General features: G+C 37.6%; 1 protein-coding gene across 1 annotated transcript in view; it reads left to right on the forward strand.

Moving 5' to 3' along the window:
• LCP1 (lymphocyte cytosolic protein 1) overlaps positions 1 to 16051 on the forward strand; it is a 47097-nt gene extending 31046 nt beyond the window's left edge. Inside the window, exons 11-16 of the mRNA XM_011370368.2 lie at positions 138 to 216; positions 797 to 911; positions 1795 to 1928; positions 8008 to 8131; positions 11497 to 11621; positions 14245 to 16051. Of these exons, the coding sequence (XP_011368670.1) occupies positions 138 to 216; positions 797 to 911; positions 1795 to 1928; positions 8008 to 8131; positions 11497 to 11621; positions 14245 to 14377 (710 nt within the window). The 3' untranslated portion in view covers positions 14378 to 16051. The remainder of the gene's footprint in view (positions 1 to 137; positions 217 to 796; positions 912 to 1794; positions 1929 to 8007; positions 8132 to 11496; positions 11622 to 14244) is intronic.
• The last annotated feature ends 6391 nt before the right edge of the window (positions 16052 to 22442 follow it).

Consider the following 22442-nt stretch of genomic DNA (forward strand, 5'->3'; position numbering starts at 1 on the left):
CAGAATAACAACCGTCATCTAAATTCATTAGGATTTTTTTCATTCTTCTTCAGTTTTTATTACAGCTTCTTTACTTAAACTTTGATAAGGCATATTTTTCTAGGGGCCTGAAAGATAACCAGTCTTCATTAACTTAGGTGAGACAAGAGAAGAACGAACATTTAGGAACTGGATGAATTCCCTGGGCATTAACCCTCGAGTCAATCATTTATACAGGTAAGAATATTTGAGGACTCATCCTTAATGTGAGACACCAAGACCTTGAAAGATCCCCAGGATTCCAAATACTGCTACGGTGTACAATTCTCTTCACAAAATGTGTGTACCTTGATGAGAAAGGGGAAAAGTGACAAACTGACCTGCAGATGTTGGATGTTCAGCTGAGAAACTCGCTTTCGTATACCAACTTTGCTCTATGTTTAGTACAAAATCATAACCTAGCAAAAGGACAAATGTACTACATGTTACCAGCCTATATAATCTGCTCACAAGCAGACAAAACAATAAATGTTAAGTTTGTGGTGGTTTCCTATGCCATTTGTTAGAGTCATGTTTCTTTCCCCGGATGCAATGTGTTTTGGCTGATGGGCATAGTAGGAGTCCTGGGGGATACCTCAAGTAAGTACCCTCAATGTCTGAGTCAGAGTTTTTTCACCTCAAAAGATGGAGCTGCTAATATCAATTTTGCCAAGTTGTGAACGTTCCTTGAGCTAATGTATGAAGAAGTTCCTGGCTCACCGTAGGCTCTTTATCAATGTCAGCAACCTGAGAATTCTTTTGTGTTGTGTTTGTTCAGTGACTTATCGGATGCCCTGGTCATCTTCCAGCTCTATGAAAAGATTAAAGTCCCTGTTGATTGGAACAGAGTAAACAAACCACCATACCCCAAACTGGGAGGCAATATGAAGAAGGTAAATAATGACTCTTCTGATGTTCCAGTAGTTAGGCAAAGTTTTAAGCGTGCAAGACCATCCTGTGCATACTTTATCAGGAGGCCAAACTTAGATAAATAATGTTTATCTAGGGGTTAAATTATAGTAGAGCAATCAGAAACCTGAATACTTTTATTAAAGCAAGTCCATTATTTCTGTTGATTACTTATATATAATTCCATGTTAGAGGTCTTGAAACATTGTGATGTGAAAATTTCAGTTAACATAATTAGAGCAAGCAGGGTTGCTTTTCCCCAGCGGGATCCTCATTCTAATTTTCTGAAGAACTGGAGCTTTGTACTGATACTTTGACTCATATGAATAGTTTGTCTAATATCAACACAGTGAGAACACATTGTTTTATAAAAGTAGCAACAAGGTTGGCACAAACATTTCCCACCATTTCTCATCTCTGTGACTCAATGATCTAACCACAGAAATACCTGTCCCACATGTCAGTTCACTATGTACATATAGGATAGAGAATTCAGATTTTCCATATCATATCTCTATGAATTCAGCTTTTTAGGAATATTATGAACTGGTAACTGAGCATGGCTCTCTATTTATGTAGCGTAATATAGCCATGAAAATGTTCATAATGATGAATTCATTTTGGTTTTGTATTTAAGAGGACACTATGAATAGTTTTTGGTGGAAATGAGAGGTTCTATTTAAGAAAAGATGGAAATTTCTTTGACTAATTTAGAATCTTATGATTTCAGAACCATGTGAGTCTTGAGAGATCATTCAATTTGACCACATTTATTTCATTTTGAGTCTTTATTTCTATTCTTATTTTATCTGGTATTCATCACCATAGAGATGATGACATTAGATTTTTGTCCTTTCTCATTAACAGCTTGAGAATTGTAACTATGCAGTGGAGTTGGGGAAAAATCAAGCTAAGTTTTCGCTGGTTGGCATTGGTGGACAAGATCTCAATGAAGGAAACCGCACTCTAACATTGGCCTTGATTTGGCAATTAATGAGAAGGTAATGCAACTCAGAGGAATGGCTTTTTACTATTATTAACTTAGAAAATACTAGCACATTTTTAGGAATGTGATTTAATCTAGCAAAACTATATTTTAAGCTAAGCTTGAAACCAAAAGAGTGGTTTTTAAAATTTTTTTTCTTATTTTTTCTTTCAGTTCTATCAGTTATGTTTTAGATATTTTGAAACTCTTGTTATTAGGTTCATAAATATTTTAGATTGTTTTATCCTCTTAATCACCCCCATTTTCATTATGGAATGATCTTCTTTATGGCTAGTAATATTTTTTTCTCTGAAATCTACTTTCTGTGATGTTAATATAGGCACTCCAACTTCTTGTTGATTAGTGTTAACAAGACACATCTTTTCCAGCATTTTACTTTTAATCGATATGTGTTAATAACAGATAAAGAAAAGAGATTTTCAAAATAAAGGAGAAATATGCTACATCTACCTATCTATTTGCCATTTCTGATACTCTTCTATGGTATAGATCCAGATTTCTATCTGGTATCATTTGCCCTCTACATGAAATATTTCTAATAGTGCAGATCTGCTGCTGAGGAATTAATTCAGCTTCTACATGTCTAAAAAAAATCTATATTTTATTTTCATTTTTGAAAGATATTTTCTCTGAGTGTAGAATTCTAGGCTGATAATTTTTTTCTCAAAGATAGTGTTGACTATCTTTTGGCTTGTATTTTTTTCCAATGATAAACCTGTTGTCATTCTTATCTTTGTTCTTCTGTATGTAATATGCCTTTTTCCTCGGGCTTCTTTTAAGATTTCTCTTTATCACTTATTTTAAATAATTTGATTATACTGTGTTTTGGTGTCTCTCATGCTTGAGGTTTGTTATGCATCTTGAATCTGTGAGTTTATAGTTTTCATGAAATTTGGAATAATTTTAACTTAATGTCTTCAAATATATCTTCTATACTCATTCTTGTTTGGGGGAAGATTCCAGGTACACACATATTTGGTCATTTGAAGTTGCTTCAGATTTCACTGATGCTCTATTTACTTTTCTCCTCTATGTGTCATGTTTTTTCTCTAAGCATTGCATTTTGGATAATTTATATTGTTTTGTATTCAAATTCACTACTCTCTTCTGCAGTGTCTAATCATCATCAATCCCATCCAGTATATATAATGTTTATCTCAGACATTATAGTTTTCATGCATAAAAATTTGATTTGGGTCTTATCGGCATCTCCCATAGCTTTTTCCTCCACCTTCTTGAACATATAGAACATAATTACATAATAGACCTGTTTCTATTAATTGATTTTTATCCTCATTATGGGTCATATTTCCCTGTTTCTTTACATGCATCCTAATTTTTATTTTATTGGTAAAAATTTTTACCTTGATGGGTGCTGGATAATTTCTGTTTTCCTTTAAAGATTCTTGAATTTTGTCCTGGGGTATAGTTAAGTTACTTAAACATGGATGATCCTTTTGAAGATTACTTAAAATCTTAATTAGTCTTGAGCTAATTTTGTATCTCAATACTTAGATTATCTCTTCTGAGTACTTTACTTGACACTCTGTGTATCATAATGTTCTTCCACTCCAGCTGGTGGGAACTGAACTATTTCTAGCCCTATGTGAGCTCCAACTATTGTTGTGCTCATTCATTTATGACAATTCTTTTCCTGGCCTCTGGCACTGCATGCATTCACTGAGAGTACTCAGCTAATGACTTGAGGCGAACCCTCTGAAAATCTCTGGAATTTTCTTTCTAGATGACTCTGTCCTTTACAGGCAGCTCCCTCCTCAGGTATTCTGTCTCACAAATTCTAGGCACGTTGGCTTCCTTGAGTTCTCACTCCTTCCCTTCGACTCATGGGAACTGCCATGTTCCGTTTGGGCTCTTTCTCTCTGCACTATAGCTAGGACAATCTTAGGACTCACCACATTTGTTTTCCTTCTTTCAGAGACCACTGTTTTGCACTTCCAGTTGTCCAATGTCTAAACTACATTATTTCATGCGTTTTTTCATTGAATATTAGATGTTTAAGGCAGAAGGGTAAATCTCGTCCTTGTTATTCCATCATGACCAGAAGCAGAATTTTATGCTAGTTCTTTAAAAGAAAGCTTTAGATAGCTTTTAGAGCTGAATATAAACTCAATTACTATGAGAGCTATATGATGATATTATTAAACAATAGTGGAATATAGTAAGATATATAAATAGAAAATAAATTGTAAGAAAAATAAACAACTTTTGGTACAAAAGTAGTTTTAAAAGAATTTTAGAGAACAAATCTATAAGTATAAAATCATTTATTTTTAAATGCTTTGCTCTTTCCTCTTTTACTGATAGTTCTGACGAGGCAGAAGTCTTATCACTTAATTAGAAGCTATGTTAATGTGACTTAATTCATTTTTCTACCTGGAAGTAAGCTCCAGAAACCATGTGTCACATTGTCTTATGTCTAACAAGGTAATGGCAGTGACACATCAGCTTTATTCCCAGGCCACCGTTTGCAGATCTTTATTTTTATAATAGTCCTCAAAGTAATTATTTCAATGTTTCCAGGTGCCGTAGGATAATCAGAAGTGATTATGATATATTTCACTACCCAATTCACATTTGCTTTATTAAGTATAGTGCTCTGCTAACTATTTCTAATCTGGGGTCTCCTTGAAGATTGAAGGCTGGACTCATAAAACTCTGCTGACACAGAAAACTCCAGACCCAAAGAAACTTCAACTCTATCTTCTATTTTACTTCCTGTATCTAGAACATTACCTAAGGTTCCTAAGGATCATTCTCACCAGTATATTTTCAGAAACTATTTTTGAACTATTCTCTACTGTCTTTCACATGTGTTTTTAATTCTTAACAGACTGGCTTTTGAGACTGATTGCGTTAAAAACCAAAGCAAAAATCTTTTTAGTTGCAAAAGCTAAGTTGAGTTATTGGTTTGAATATAAAATAATCTTTGATATTTTCTGTTTTAATGGTTAAAAAAACCGAGGCCAACTCTATTCTATTTTGAATTTCATAATATCTGAAAATCACCTTGTAATATGATCTTCGTTATGAAAGTTTTATAAAAAATGTGGCCCAAAGTAATACTTTATGCCTGATATATATATGGCTACTGCTGCTGTTGCCACCTGGTTAATAAGTCATATTTCTCATGAGTGTTTACTATATTAGAATTGTGCATGTAAGAAAGCGAAGAGAGAAATACATTACTGTTGAGGGCTGTGAACTGATGATTTTGCAAATGCCACCAGAAGGAACTTTTTTTCTCTATATGCTACATATTAACAAACCTACTAAATTTAGAGCCAGTTCTAACTAGAATTTATTTCACTGGATTGCACAGATATGCTAATAATTTGGTTATTATCTGGGCAATAAATGGCATGTCATTTTTTCCCCTAAAAACAAATGAGATATGTGTGCTTAAACTTCTCTTGCCCCTTTAGTAGCTTGGAAATTATTTTCAAATTGAAAAGCTGATAAATAGTGTGTGTAGAAATTTAGAGGTGAAAGCCTGAAACAAGCAGGCTGCTGGCAGATAGCAACGATAGTTAGACTCCAGCACGTGAACAGAGTCTGAGCAGGTAAATGAGGGGATTCTCCCCAAATCAAATGAGTTGTGAACAGCGAATTTGAGATAGGTCATTGAAAAACAAAACACTGAGGTTTGTCCTTCTAGTTCAAATGTTAAATAAAACAAGTACTGGAAATCAGGAAAGCAAACAAGTTAATGACCACAACCCACCTGGTACCACACATGCATACCTCATCAATCTTCTTTTGTTGAATGAGGCACTAACTGAAGCAGAGGCTCATGATGTTGTTTCATCTTGACAGAGGGCTTTCAGCACAGCACAGTTTTGCAAACACAAGTGGTACTGGCATCTTGTCTGGAGGGTTCCATTTAATAATAGCACAGTTGCCTCGAAACATGTTTGATGATATTAGAGTGTTTCACAAGGAAAATCACAGCTAGACACAGGCCAATTTCTATATTTAGTGCTTTGAGTTGAAGCTCCAACCTAATTCTATCTTTTCTTCCCTTAGTTTTTGCCATTGTATTTATAAGCAGGTATCGGATTCCATTTTAAACATCTGCATCTCCCTTGATGTGGCAGAAAGACAACTTTGTGCTTGCCAAGACTCTGTGCCACGTTGAAGGGCTATTTTCAAATCCCTGAGTGCATTTGTCTGCCTGCACAATTTTCTGCATTTTCCCCTGCCCTTTAGTGGCTTTTTAAGAAAATTTCAAAGATAGACTTTTATATAAAGGTGAGCTTTTCCTCTGTGCCATTTCTTTCCCTAGCTTAAGAAGCTGATCAGAAAGTTCTGTTTCTGTCTACTTGAGAGTGTCAACAAAGGAGGCTGGGACTCTTGACAAAGAGAAATGAGAATAAAGTCCTGAGATTACTGAAGCTGCTAGAAGATTAAACTTAGTTTGTTTTTATCAGGCTATATATAGACATGACCTAAGGGAGCAGAGACAGAGACATGCACATAAACTCCATCAAAAGTTCTGGGAAACAAATTAGAAGTAACTGTAACGATGATTAATACACTGTATGGGTTGGGAAAAAAATGATGCTTGAGCTGTGAATTGTTCAAAGAATTAAAAATTGTTTGCCAGAGAACATAGCTGAGTCACAGAAGCAAGGAGGCAGGGGACAGGATCATGCATGGTATGGTAGGGGCGCTACTAACATTTCTGCGAGGTTAAAATATGAGCGTGTATGTCCATGAGGGGGATGGGGATAAGGCTGGGAATAGAGGAGGGAATAAGAAACCAAGGCTTCACTGAAAAGAGATACTAAGGCCAAATTGTGAAGGGCCTCATGTACCAATCTAAGGAATTTTACCTGTATTCTATGGGCCATGGAGAGTCACTTCAAATGACATGACTGGAACTGTACTTTAGAAAGGTAGTTCTATGAGGAGGAGAGGCAGAATGAAGAGAAGCCAGTTGATTTGAGGGAGTCTGAGGATGTATAATTAAGAGGACTTTGATGCCAGATTGGTGAACATGATTTTTTTTTTATACAGATAAAGTTGCAGAGCCCTTTTCCTCCCCACCTATAATAATGGGAAGGTATTATAACCTGGAGGAAGCAGGGCATCATTCCTATTTCAGAGATTAAACTTGAAACCCATGTGAAAAATTATGGGAGAATTGTATTTTCCATAGAAACAGTAACTAAAAGAGGATACCCAATGGATTTTGTAAGCAGAATCCTAGGCACCCAACTAGAAGATGACCTCATTTAGGTAGGCCCTCCCTCCAGATGATACTCAATGGCAGGGTACTTGAGTTTCAGAGTGAACAGCAGCACACTAAAACACTAGCCCTGAGAGTCTTTCTTGGGTTTATTAGACTGAAACTTGAGGCCAACAAACCTGCTCAACTGCTTGGCTTTCTTCTGTGTATTTCCCCTTTCAGAGGGAGTAGCTTTATAGAATGGTGAGACTTCTCTGTTCCATGAAATTTTAAGAGCTTGAAGTATCTTCTTAATGAATGTTTTCCAACTCAGTTCCCAGAAACAGCATGTATCTAAAGTAATTCTTACTCTCACACTGGAGATTAACTTTGGTTTCTATTTAAAGTGACTTCCGTGTGAGGCATTCCTAATCTGCTTTTACGATATAAGAAGGAAAATATGTTTTTCCTTCAATACGTTGGCCATTTGGGCTTTTCTAATACTGAATTATTCCTTGATTTTTATGGTTCCTTTAAGAAAAGCATTACTGGTTCAAATCTTTTGGTTTACTTTCCTTCCCTTCTTTTTCATCTGCTTTCTCTTCCTACCCAGAGCAATTACTGCTTAAAAGAAGGTATTTGCTCTGCATCTCACTCTAACGACCACAAAGTTACATTTTAAGTCATTCTAAAATTCTAAAAGGAACTAATGTGTGTGTGTGTGTATATATATTTTTTTTTTTTTCTCCCCTCCATTAAAGTATTGTGTCCAGGCTGTCTCCTGGAACATACTAGAAAGAAAATAACATTTTCTACCCTTGCTGCTCTCTGTGATATTGAATTCTTCAGCAACTTTTCTCCAGAAATCATTCTTGATTTTGTTCAGGTACACACTGAATATTCTGGAAGAAATTGGAGGTGGGCAAAAGGTCAACGATGACATTATTATCAACTGGGTGAATGAAACATTGAAGGAAGCAGAGAAAAGTTCATCTATCTCTAGTTTCAAGGTAAAATTCTTAGTCTACTACTTGTGGCCACCTGAGATCTATGCTTAAAGTTATTGTCTTTTCTCTACATACATTTTAAAGTGACCTTTAGTGTGAGGGATTTGAGGCTCCCCATCCAGTTTTGATTTTACTTGAATGACCCATTATTGTTTTGATGTTCATAAGCTGTTTTGTTACCATTTGGAGTAATCTGAACTCCAGAATTGCCCTGGTAACACTGGGAGTCCCCAGTTCTTTTCACCAACACAGCAAAGAATTACAGCTCAGCGAGATTTAGGAAAGGTAAAATTTATTAAAGTACATTTTAAGGAAGAAGCACCTAAATGGCTATTACCACATGGAAACAAAAGGCATGATTAAAGTATACTCCAAGCAAAGAGCGGGTTACAGTAAGGGCTATAACCTCATGGAAGTGGGGAGGTCTGTATTATATTAGTGCCATGATGGAGATGTTACAAAGACGTTCCTAGATGATTGGCACATGAGGTCATTTTGATTGACATTTGGCTGTTATATAACTCTCTGCCTACTGTTCATGCAGTTACCCAGAATTCAGTCTGTTATAATTAGATTCCTGAACTTCCAGGCATGGGCATGATATTTTAAAGATGGTGTAATGGGGCTAGGTCACAGGGAAGTTAGAGGAGGACTGATGGCACAGGCCCTTGTGGCCGAATTTAACCAGCTATTGGTTTATGGCCCTTCATTCTTTTGTTCTTCAGAGTGCAGGGGTGATTTATAACTATAAAATGGGTGTTTAAGGGAGATCTCTGGGCTGGCCCTTTGTTCCTTTATTCCCCCGTTGCTCATGTCTGTCTAACTACCTAACAATTTCATTGATAAATTTCTTTTCACTTTTTCTTATAATAATTAATTTTTAAAAACCATCATTTTTTACACACCATTTCAGGCATTGTTCTTCCAAAGTACCATAAAATATGATAACATTTTTTCCATATGTACAACTCCATGATTCAGATTGTTAACATTATGATGGTGAAATGGAAAATGCTAAAAGATCTCCCATTTGGTGTTTTCTGAGAAAAAGCAGTTGTATACTTATATCCAAATCCCATTTTTATTAATAATAACATTACCTTATATTAAATTTCTTAGCTCATGTTTCATCCATTAACTGGATCCTTCCCCAAGGGACCTGTGCACTTGATCCATATTATAATGTTTATGACATCTTAATTACATTTTTGTGATTTAAAGGTCAAGATTGGGGGGAAGGAACCCCTTCAGAGTTGTATTACCAGGGTCGGTGAGGCATTTTACAATATCAACTTTCTGCTCTAAAATCAAGAAAAAATTAAAATCTCTCCTAAAAGGGCAGAAGGTATCTCTGGGTTAGGCTATACAAGCAGTGCCCATTCCTAGTGAGCTCATCACAGATAACAGCTACCTCTGTCCCCCTTCCAGTTTATCATTCAGTCTAGATTGCTGAGCAGGGATAGGAGCAAAGGCTGGTGACAGACATAAGCAAGTTCTTTCCAGAAAGATATTTGGAAAGGTGGAGAAAAAGAGCAGAAAAGGGCACATGGAATGCACTCTATCAGGGGCTCCTTTTTCGTAATGTCTCATTTCATCCTCACAAACGTTATGAAGTCAGCTTTACTGTTTTCTTCATTTTATAAGTGAAGAAACTGGAGCTCAAGTTAACTTCTGAGGTTAGGGCTATTGATTCTAGGTGATGGTCCATTATTGAAGAGAAAACATCTTTTATCTGCAAATGAGGTTGTAGAACAGAGTATATCTACAGATCACTTAACTGCTACTGTGAAATAACTAGTTAAATAGCCCAGGGGTGCATCTCTCTGTAACTAGCTGCCCCTGAATCCTATTACATTCCCCTAAGGCTTCTGGAGTGTTCTCTCTCTGAGGATTCACCTTTGAGAATGTTTGACAATTCTTTTGTCCCTTGTTCCTCTCTGCACTTTCTCCTGCCTTCTCACTGCATCATTTCAGAATTAAGTAAAAAGGACCACAGAAGGAACATGTCAAATTAATCGCACATTGCTTTTAAAGCGAAATCCTTAAAAAAAAGAACATAGCCCATTCTTGATTAACCATAGTGGAAATATTCCTTGTCCCCTCCTCATCTATGAATGCTTCCAGATGCTGGCCATTTCTCTGCCTGTCAGTACCTTTACAAGATTGTGGACAGAAAGTAGAAAAGAAGGCGAAACTCAAATACCTGCATTTTGCTTCCCTTGTATTTCTTCACCAAAAGTTTCTGTGGAGATAGATACTCAGGATAATGGTGGAATTAGATTATGATTATATATTGATTTCAACTTTGTTACTCAGGAGTAAATAAAAATGAAGCTATTATATTTTTAAAAACGTTTTTCTACCTATACAGAGGACCAATGCTAGAGACCTAGTGTCTTTCTTACAGGTGTCTTGTGCCTTGTTTCTTGCTTGGAATTGATTTTGATTTGAACCCTCAAGATATGAAGTATTTGGACTTGATTGTGCTCAGATGGAGACAAGCAGTTGCCTCTCCATCTCTACATTCACAGGTCCCGAGGAGAGAGGAGAACAAATGGTGCAGAAGTTTGTACTTCACACTTTAGAAACATTTACAGCTCTAGGTCTGACCATGAAAAGATTTACAAATGCTCAGGATTTTAAGTTGGAATATCTGGGTTAATATTCCAGCTCTACCATTCATCAACAAGTCACTTAACCTCAGAAACTCCCTTTACTCATTGTAAATTAAATTTGAGTGTCTGCATTTTTGGTGACAAGTGAGATAACTTAGTTAAAAGTGCTGAGCAAATTGTGAGACACCAACAAATATTAGTTACTGCCATTGCATTTAATCACATAATTACCATCACTATCTCCTTGGACCTATGGACTCTTTTCTATCCTTGAGGTCCCTAAGAAAGGAGCATCTACCGAAGCTCCTGCCCAACTGAACTCTTATCACTATCCTTGCCTATCACCTCTGAAATGTCCCCCCAAAAGGAAGCAAGGTTTTTCCAAATGTTTTTGGTCTCTCCTTTCTGATGGTTTCTTTTTCAAATCATCCTTTCCTCTATTCATAAACATTAAATATATTTCAAACTTTATGTTTTTTTCTAGTTGTACTTTCTTTCATTCACTCACTATTTGAGAATGACCCTCTGCTGTTGGCAGACAATGGGTTTTCTCTACTTAATAAGCCACTGGAAAGCTTCTGATGCCTCTACAGTAACTACAGTTAATTCAAAACACCATGTCCAACACTGTGGCATTTTCCAGACCATGCTATATATATTTCATTTTTAAGAGGAAAGAACCACCCATTCCTTGAGCAAAATAGAAGTAACTTGGGGGCATACTGATAAAACCTACCCTTTCTCTCTGTGCAGGACCCAAAGATTAGTACCAGTTTGCCTGTTCTGGATCTCATTGATGCCATTCAAACTGGTTCCATTAACTATGACCTTCTGAAGACAGAAAGCCTGAACGATGAAGAGAAGCTCAACAATGCGAAGTATGTAAATAAACCTGAGGTCAGGGAAAGAAGGACCGAATCAGTTACTGGATACCTATAAAGTCTATTGCTCATGCCTTTGTGCAAACACTTTAATTTCACTATTAATGCTTTTTCTTCTCATGATTTATTTTGTCCCATCATTATTTTAGATATTATACAACAATAGTTTAAGTCTTCTAGTGGTAAAGGGAGTAAGACCAAAAAAACAAGAATATTCTTCCAATTGATAAGCAAGCCTATAGTTTCATACAATCAATTTTCTAACCATAATCTATAGGAGACTTCCTAAATAAAGTCTGTATGTGGCAGGCCTGAATATAAACACCCTTTTGTGAATATATATGGTTATGAATGGGCAAGGCGGGGATCAAGACCAGAGTCTTCACCAGCTTGGAAGCAGCTGCCATTTTCTTTACCGTGTAGAGTGAGGGTCAGCAGACTACAGTCTGTGAGCCAGATTTGGCCTATTGTCTGTTTTTATAAATAAAGTTTTATTGAAACACAGCCATGCTTATTTATTTATATATTTTATGTAGCTGCTTCCCTGCTACAACAGCAGAGTTGAACAGTTGTGACAAAGCCTACAAAGTCTAAAATATTTACTATCTGGTCTTTTATGAGAAGTTTGCTGACCTCTACTCTAGAAAGGCACCTTTCTCAGCGAAGGTTGTGTTGCTTACCTAAGGCTGCAATAACAAAATACCACAAACAAGGTGACCTCACAGAAATTTATTCTATCACAGTGTAGAGGCTACAAGTCTAAGATCGAGGTATCAGCAGGCTTGATTCCTTCTGAGGCTTCTGAGGGGAAGAATCTATCCCACACCTCTCTCCTGCCTTCTGGTGTTGGCCAGCAATCCTCGGCTTATAGATGCATCACTCCAATCTCTGCCCCCATCTTCACATGCCCTTCTCCCCTGAGTGACTTCACATGGTTGTCTTTCCTCTGTGTGTTTGTCTGTGTCTCTTTCTCTTTTCTTATAAGGATACCAGTCATACTGGATTAGGACCCAATACTATTCCAGTATCACCTTATCTTAACTAATTACATCTTAAACAATCTAAGATGCTAAAGGATAGGTGACATATCTTTTTGAGGTGACAAGGTTTTTATATATCAACCTCAATAGTACCCTTCTCTCTGTTCCCAATTTGAGACCTGTGTTCCTGGTATGCTGTTGTTTAGCACAGTCTAATGGAGATAATATAAATAATTAAATGGCAATTAAAATAGAGTGTGATGGATGGTATGGAAGGGGGAGTACAGGATGCTGTGAGGGGGGACAGGAAGGAAATAGAAGCTCTGCAGAGAAAATGACATTAATGCTGAAATAGATTGAAAGGACAAGTAAGAAGGAGCTAGACGGGTGAAGGAAATAAGAATACTTCAAGTAGATAGAAGAGCATGTATGAAGACCTAGAATTTAAAAAAAAAAAAAGACCTTGAAAAGACCTTGAGCCTAGATGTTCAAGAGAGAGGTGATTAGGTTTAAGGAACTTGCCCAAGGTTTTACAATTATTAAGTGGTTCTACTAAGATTCAAAGTCCGACTTTAGGGCCCAGGCTCCTAAGCACTATCCTATAAGGACAAGATACAAAATTTCTTAAATAACAGGCAAAAGGAATTATATAAAATCCTAAAAAAATGCTTATGGTGTCAAGATTGTGATTTTTTTAAAGCTCTATTTTCTAATTTTCAACAATTTTCCTTTTAGATTTTATTATTGAAAATATACTTTATTTTATTAATAATGAATATAAAAGAAGTGATTGAGAGATGGATAAGGAGAAAGAAGGTAGACTACACCAGCGTGATGTTCTTAATTTAATTTGATTTATAAAGTAAGACTAAAGTTATTTTAGAGTGGCAGAGGGAGTGATGAGGTCTTGGGTAAAATGGAAAATCTCTGGAGTAGTCATTGCAAGAAATTCCCAGATAATAAATGAAATGAATGGAAGAACTTACAGGTGATAATAATGTGAGCTTATTTGAAAATAGATTACAGTTAATAAAAATTATCTTCCTATAACTATAAATAGAGCAAAAATGTTTAGATGCATCTATGATCATTTTATGTGAAAAATGTGTAATATAATACTCTGGCTATTTTAATAGTATAGCAACATAAATAAATACATGTATATGTGTATAAGGGTTGGAACTGACAAGAAATAGAAGGATTCGTGCATAAGGTTTCAAATGCATTTCTTTTTTTTCCTTGCAGATATGTTTCTGGAGTTAAAATATAAGCTGCAGACTTTCCCTAGCACACATTCTTATTCAGTTTCATGGCTTTTTCTACTTCTATACAGCCTCAGACAATACTCATGATGTAGGCATCAAAAGTGGCAGGAGCTAGGAAGACCTCTAAGAACAAATAATAAATTTAGTAAGCCAGACAGCAAGTCTGATGAAGTCAGGAGCTTTGTCAAGCCAAGATTTACCCAAAAAAAGTGGAAGGATGCCAGTGAATTGCTTTAGCCGTACCAGGAGTGAGTTCTGTATTATATATAGAATGTAGTATATAGTATATAGCAGTATATAGTGTATATAATGGCTATAACTATGATACTTTTGTTGCTCTGGCTCTCCTCATTCTTCCTCTTTTCTCCTTTTCAGGTATGCCATCTCTATGGCTCGAAAAATTGGAGCCAGAGTGTATGCCCTTCCAGAAGACCTGGTTGAAGTGAACCCCAAAATGGTCATGACAGTGTTTGCTTGCCTCATGGGGAAAGGAATGAAGAGGGTGTAAGGTCCAGTGGGGTGAGGTTGGAGGTGGCACACTCATCTCTGACTGCTCAGCACTAAATGTTCCCAAGAAGCACGGAAATGATTTAAGCCATTCCAAAGTTCTCTACTTGGTAACATTATGCAAAATCCATAAAGTGTAGACCTGTTCAGCCAGGTAGCCTCTCCAGTATTTAACAAAATTTCTTCATTCTTTGCAGTAGACCCAATCTCTTACAAATATATATTTTTTTTACCATGAATTTATTGCTTCTTTGAAAATCTAGAGAAAAAAAGAATTTATTTTTCAGACACTGTTCCTGCTTTCTGCCATTAGTCAAACATAGAAGGTGCAGTGTTATTAATTTTAACATAACCTTTCAAACTAGCTTAATTTGGCTGCATTATTGTTTAAGGTAAGGACCAGCAGAAGTAATCATTAAACCCAGTCCTAAAGCCTGTTTCTGGAGGTCAACATTTGATCTGAAACAAGCCTCTCTTTCTGTCCCCCGTCTCGTATACTCTATCTCCCTGTCACTTTGCTCTCTACCCTCTCAGAACTATGCCTCCTCTATGGCCCACTTCTGTAAGCCTTCCTTATCTCTGGGCCATTTGGAACATCTGACAAATCAGTCAGGCTTTTGGGGTCCCAAGATTCTCTAGTAACCTGCAGAAGTAAAACTCAATATCAGAGCTTTTCCTCATACTGTGGTCCCACATGTTATCAGTTTTGATTTTTTTTTTTTCAGACAGTAGGAAACCTTCTGTTTTCTATGCTAGGATTTGGGCTCAGTTCAGATCTAACATCTTGAAAACTTATGCCTTCAGGTCTATTCTTAATTCTTGGTTAGCTCCAAGGAGAGTGTAATTGAGCAGCAAACCACGAGGAGACAGCATGGAGATATAACAAAGCATCTATTCTCTGGTGTGGCCTCTCCATTTAGCCCTACATGGTAGACCTAGTTATTGTGGTATGCTAAATATCTGGTGACTGGGAACAATCCTGCTCTGCTTTTATTTGCTCTTAGATCTTAGTGTATCTGATTGCTGCCAGGCCATATTGTCAATGTGTACTTCTTTGATACGGTAGAAGCCACCCGCAAACTTCCAGGGGGCAATAAGTGCCAATAAACAAAGCCTCCACCTCACGCCCCCCTACACACTTACTTAGCCATACCTACTCAGATGTCAAGCTGGATAAGAGCTGACTGAGTTGCTTTACAAAGAGCCAATTTACTGGATGTTTAAAGAATTCCAAAACAAAACCAGAGGAACAGTGTGAATTTAAGCAATCTAATAGATTATAGAATTTCCATGAAAACCTACCGAAGCTAAAAAGCAGAGCATTGTGAACCAACCCTAGATTTTATCGTGCTTAAAGTGCTCATCAGTGAGGTATCTTCCTTAGTGGGTAGTACTAATGGAACTTATCCATTTTTCAAAGCACTTGAAATGCATTGCCCTGGAGCTGCTCCTTGTCAGTAGACTCAGGTAGCCAATACGTGGTTTCTCCCAGGGCATAATCTGTGTTTCTGCAGCATCTGAAAGAAAAGTGATTGGCTTTGTCTTAATTCACACTTAATGTAGCCTCAGGTGATTCTTTTCTGTCTGCCTCCCCAAAGAATGTTTCTGTCTTAATGGAAAATGAAGGAAAAATAGTGTTTAAGATGTCTCCAAATAAAATGCTCTTTATATTGGTTGTCCTTTGAAGGTTTCATAACTTATTCATTCAGCCAACATGCATTGAGTGCCTAATATGTGCTAGGCACTGTGAAAGGTTTTGGAAATATGCTTATAAATGAGACAGGCATTACACTCAGCTGAGGGGGCCAGGGGGCGGGAACAGATGTTAAACAAACTGACAGCTGTGGTAAGTGATTAATAAGGGATGGTGAGACTGGACCTTAGAACAGAGGAAACAGGTTAAGGAGAAATAGTTTGTCTGAAAACTGAAGAGTAAGTTGAAGTTAGTTCAACAAAGAGGAGGCTAAAATTAAAGTTGAGACAAAATTTTCAGAAACACATTGAACCCAGTTGTGAACAAAAGCCAGACTTGGGGATTGATGCAAAACGGCTTTTAGAGTGATTTGAGAAGGAATCTTTTGGGTTGGCAGTGCCAGTGGTCTCCTCACTAGCCAGTCTGGGCCTCACTTGGGCAGGCAAAGGTGGTGGGGGTGGGGCGGGGGATATGCTGATAAATTCTGCTGCAGCCCTCTTTCTCTTAGGTGGGCTGCTATGACAAAAGCATCTATTTGGCATGGTCACATTCTCACCTACAGAGGCACCACAATCCCACACAGCTGCTAGAAATCTGGGCTTTTGTGCTTAAAGCTGTACGTCCTGGCTTCAGCAGCAACTTTTTGGTGATGGCTCTTTTCTGTCTGGAACATTCCTTCAGATTCTACACTTAGGAGGTAGCTGCCTTCCTTACATATAAAGAGATTACAAATATTAAGTGTTTTTTTGAACAAGTCTACATTGATAAGTCTCCTGAACATGTTCAGGATAGCAGAATAAACACCCTCAAGAAAAGAAAACCAAGACTCTTCTTGGAGAAGAGAAGGATAAAGGAATACAGCAATCTAAGCATGATTATTTTTCTAAATTTAAAAATTTATTGTTACATTTAAATAATTCGGGTATAGCATCAGAAATTAAAATTGTACCAAAAAGTCTACAATGGAAAGTAGGCCACTTTCTCATTGTGTCTAGTGATTTGCTTTGAAGCCGGCTCATATCAGCTCACTGAAGCTAATTTTTTAGCTTATTATCATTAAACCATCATTAACTTGAAATTGCCCATGATGGGGAGTATTTACACCACAGATATAATCAAAATCTACAAATAGGGTGTTTTTTTAAATCTCTAGAGAGCTAGTTTATCAACCCACCACTGTCTTTGTCTCAGTTCCTTAGTTCTCCTCTGTAATGCAGGAACCCCAGGCCTGGAACTTGCTCCTGGGTTTGGATATTTCAGAAGAACCACCGGGATGACTAGTTTATTTTAATCTCTCAAATGTAGTGTAATTGGGAAAGTGTAATTTAATTTAAAGCTGGTTAAGGTAACTGTCTATTGGTGAGAAAAGCCATTTATTACTCACAAGGCAGGGAAGCTTCAGCAGCGGCTGGTCGAAGCTGCAGGAATGATGCTGTTGACCAAGAGCAAGCAGAATTTTTTATGCCCACAAGCAGAGGGAGGGGTTATCTCATTGGGGGAAGAGCCACCTTCTCAGATGAGAGCAAGATATGCTGCTTGGTTACAGGAGCAGATAACATCCTTGGGAGTAGGCATTGCTGAAAGCTCTTGATGTAGTGCCTTCCTTGGCTGCTGGTCAGGCACCTATCAGTCAGTCTTCTCAGTATGTAGAGGGTCTACGTTCTGAGTTAACTCTATACTCTCCTAGTCAGCAAGTACTGTTATCAATTTTTTAATATCTTTTTAGAAATATTCTCTATGCGTGCACGTGCGCGTGTGCGCGCGCGCGCGCACACACACACACACACACACACACACACACACACACACTTCTGTTACCATTGGGGTGATCTAAAATCCATTATGCCCCAGTAGCCCAGAGGCATACCTCTGTTCTTGTCTCTCATGCAGCAAAGAATTTCTAATCAGTGAGATTTAGGAAAGGTAAGATTTATTTAAAGTGCAATTTTAGAAGGAGACAGGCCACACCAAAGAAAGCTGCAGCCCCATGGAATTCGGGAGGCAAAAAGACAAAAGATACTGTACGTTCCACATGAGGGGCAGATTATAGTGAGGGCTATAATCTCATGGAATTGGAGAGGTCTGTATTATATTAGGACAGTAATAGGGGGTAACAAAGGTGGTCCTAGGTAACTGGAACCGAGATCATTTTGATTGACATTTGGCTGTTACAGAACTCTCTGCCTACTGCTCATGCAGTTACCCAAAATTCGGTTTGTTATAATTAGATTCATGAACTTCTAGGCATAGGCATGATATTATAATGATGGTATAATGAAGCTAGGTCACAGGGAAGTTAGGGGAAGACTGATGGCACACACACTTGTGGCCAGAATTAACCAGCTATTGGTTTATGGCCCTTAATTCCTTTGTTCCCCAGGGTGGAGGAGTGATTTATAACTATGAAATGAGTGTTTCAGGTAGGGCTCTGGGCTGGACTTTTGTTCCGTTGTTCCCCGTTGCTCATGTCTGTTTAACTATCTAACACTTCTATTACAAATTAGCATACACATCATTCTGCATCTCAGTTTTTCACTTAATATATTTTGGAGATTGTTTCATATTGGTACATACAGACCTGCCTCAATTTTTTCAATAAGTGCTTAGTACTCTATTATATGTGTATGCCAAAATGTATTTAACCAGTGGCTTATAAATAGATATTTAAGCTGTTTAGATAGTTTGCCTCACCAAATAAGGCCACAATTAATAATATACTTCTTGTGCACTGAATGTTAATTTTAATTTGACAAGTATTTATCAAGTTTCTGCTCTAGCAAAGGTATTGAACATTGGCTAATAAAACAGATCCTCCTCTTAAGTTTCTTCAAATTACTTGGCAAAGAACCCTGACCTGGCATGGACCCTTGAGCTAATCCCAGCTTCTCCATTTTTTGTCTAAAGAAACATGTTAATCAGCAAGGAGATACATCTATAATGTAATAAAAAGTAGAATGTGATAGATGCCGTAATAGTAGAATAGATGCCATAATAAATTTGTAAATAAAGTTTGGAAGCTCAGGAGAAAAATTAACTCTGGGTGAAGGATTTGCAAGTCTGTTCTAATCTTTAGTCACTTAGATTAAATGCTGGTAGTGCTCTCTTAGTGAACTTGACATTGTTTTGGCCAGCACATTTCTGCCAGCCTCATGATCCAGAAACCACAGCTGATGCTCAAAACGAGTTAGCAGTGTTGACTAATCCTCTTGTGAAATCTAGTCACTTTGACAGTTTCCTAATTCAATTCCAGTAAAACTCTCAGCCGCCAAAGACTATTCTATACTCAATGTCTTCTCTCCTCATTTCTGAAAGACAGAGTTTAATGATTGAGTCTGTGCCTAGGTGACAAAAAAGAATTGTGTAAATGTTTTTTCACGTCTAAAGTCTACATAATTTTAATAACCCACAATATGTGAGGTGCAAACACATAGATAGTCTATTCAATATGTACTATCTCACCATTAACAACTCAAGGACAGGTCAGCAAACTGGTAATAATTTTTATGTTATCTGATATGTCAAAATTGGAGAGTTCTATTTAAACAAGTATTTTGATTAATAGCTATCATAAATAATTTTTGGAATAGCAACTTTTAGAGGATTTGAATGCACACAGGTATTTTATTCTAAAGTTAGATGTAATCTAACATCAAAGTTGCTGTCTCAGTAGGCATTTCTGGACTTGGCTGTCCCACAGGCCCATCATCATGAGTCCCAAATGTTCAATCCTCCTTGCTCTAAGTGTGGTTCTCAGGCCAGGGTCACTGGGAGGCTGGTTAGAAATGCAGTCTCAGTCTCTACCCCAGACCTACTAAATCAGAATCTGCATTTTAATAAGCTTCCCAGTTAATTTGAATGCACATTTAAGTTTGAGAAACACTATTCTAAAAGAATAAAAGTTGTCTTAAAAGATCTACAAGCAATAGACAGTTACCTTAACCAACTTTAAATTAAATTACACTTGCCCAATTACACTAGACTTGAGAGATTAAAATAACCTTCCCTTAATGTTTTCCCATCATCAGTACTCATTTGAGGTAGCCCAAGTGGCTCTGCTCTCCATGTGGGTGCACCCAGCCTTGCCCTTTTCTATCTCACATCCCCTTGGTTCCTCTATTCCTCGTGAAACCGACTCCCAGGCACTGGCCCAAAGAGCTGCATCTTCCTGGTCCTGCTGGATATAATAAAGGTGTCTCTTGGCACAACTTTCCCTTGCTGGCTGCCCAGAGCTCCCACTTTAATGCATCTGACCCAGGGGATATCACTTAAGTCTTCTCTTCTGTTTCTTCACTATTTACATCAAAACTACTGGTTGTTCTCCAACTGTCTCTGGGACAATCTCTCTATGACTTCCAGTGACAGCTGGGTAACTTATTAAACAAAACTGTTCCAGGAAAGGGAATCATAACCCTTCAGTGCCTACTCTTTTCTCTCCAAAAACACACACTTCGAAAAGACTTTCTGGGGATACAGCTTCGTCATTGTTCTCTTTGCCAATTCCCTAATGACAAAGAGAGAGAAGAAAGTGTTTTCCAAGTGAACAACTCTTAGAAATATTCAAAGGTCCAGGGAATGGAAGAAGCTTGTTATTTTTGAGAAATTAAAACACTAGTATGGCCAAAGGGGAGTAAGAAGTGTCATATCATGAGAAACAGATGAATTAGTGAAAGGTTTAGAAGTGATTTTCAGAATTTAAGGTGCTTATGAATCACCTGGGGAACTTGTTAAAATATAGATTTTTCAGATCCTGCCTTGAGATTCAGTGCCTATAGAGCTACTGTGCCCAAGAGTCTCCATTTTCCACAAATACCCTAGGAGATTCTGTAACTTACAGACCACTCTTAGAAAATTACTGGTCCAGACCAGCTAGTCTCAACCCTGTCTGCATATTGGAATCATCTCAGGAGCTTTAAAAAATGCCGATGCCTGTACCCCTCCCTCTGAGGTTCTAATATAATTGATCAGATATGCAACCAGGGCAGCTAAATAGTTAAAAGATCCCCAAATGATTCTAACTTGCAGTCAAATTTGAGAACCAGTAGTTTGGAGTATTCTTCAAAGAGCAGGACTGGGTGAAGCATCTTAAAAGGTGGAGAAACCATAAAAAAGGAGTGGTGAGTTAGAAAAGAGAAACGAGGGATAGAAATATCCAAAGACAATCTTTGGTTTTTTCACAACTTAACTGTCTAGTCAACAATCAATTGCCTGTCTGTGTGCAAAGTAACCCTCTTGGTGCCCTAAGTCTCAGACTCCATCTTGCTAGCAAGGGAATTAGAACCCGGGACAGAGTTCTCTGCCCTCAAGCTTAAATTCTCCTCATCAGTGGCATATGAGATGGCATCATCCTTCATAAGAAGTAAAGCACAGGAGGCCAGATACACCAAAACTTTGTGCAAATTATAAAACTGTTTCACTTTCCTTGAATAAACGTGAGAGATAATGTGTGAGGGAAAAAAAACATTTATCAATTATGTGTCTTTGAAACCTCTCAAGATTATGCAGCTTTAATGGCCAAATGATTTTGAAAGGAAAACTTGTAAATTAAGCTGCACCTGAACACATAATAAAACACCATTAAATTAATAAACTTTCTCAGTGCTTACTTAGCAATAAGCCTGAGCCAGCCAAGACTGCAATGGCATTTGCCCTTCTCCTCAGTCCCCTCCAATTGAAAGGCAAATCAGAGCACTCTTCACAGGGGAGGCTATCTTTTTAATAAAGGCTCTTGAAGAAACACTTGCCATATTATTTTTATTACCTAAATATTCCAAATTGGCTGGAGAACAAATGTACAAATTAGTGGGATCCTAGGGGGCATAATTCAATCAGATAAATCCCCAGGACTAGATTGCCTTCTAAGGGCGATGATTCATCACCTACCTCCCTGGAAGCAGCAGAGAAAGAGGACCAGCTGTCCTCAAGGTCATAATAAGTTGGATAAGGCTCTGGAAAGAGAACATGTTGGCCTTGGTCAGCTCTCTTCCTGATTTATCTTTTTAATATGAATGGAACATACTGAGCACCTGTTTTTTGCCAGTTACTTTCAAACGTTATCTTGCTTAATCCTCACACCGGCCCTTTGAGGTCCATTATTTTTAACCTCATTTTTCAGAAGAGGAAACTGAAGGTATTTGGAAGCTAAGGTATTTGACTGTGAGCTAGGGATGAAGTCCATCTGATCACACTTTTGTGTTCTTTTTCACTCTCCACAAGAGGTGCCCAAATCAGAAATCCCAAGGAGAGATGAAGAATGAGGAAAGAAACTTGTCTCCATTTATTCTCTTCTTCTCTCATTTGTTCCTCTCTTCCTTCCTTCCTTCCTTCCTTCCTTCCTTCCTTCCTTCCTTCCTTCCTTCCTTCCTTCCTTCCTTCC

Source organism: Pteropus vampyrus, unplaced genomic scaffold (assembly GCF_000151845.1).
Source record: "Pteropus vampyrus isolate Shadow unplaced genomic scaffold, Pvam_2.0 Scaffold167, whole genome shotgun sequence".
Classification (NCBI taxonomy): domain Eukaryota; kingdom Metazoa; phylum Chordata; class Mammalia; order Chiroptera; family Pteropodidae; genus Pteropus; species Pteropus vampyrus.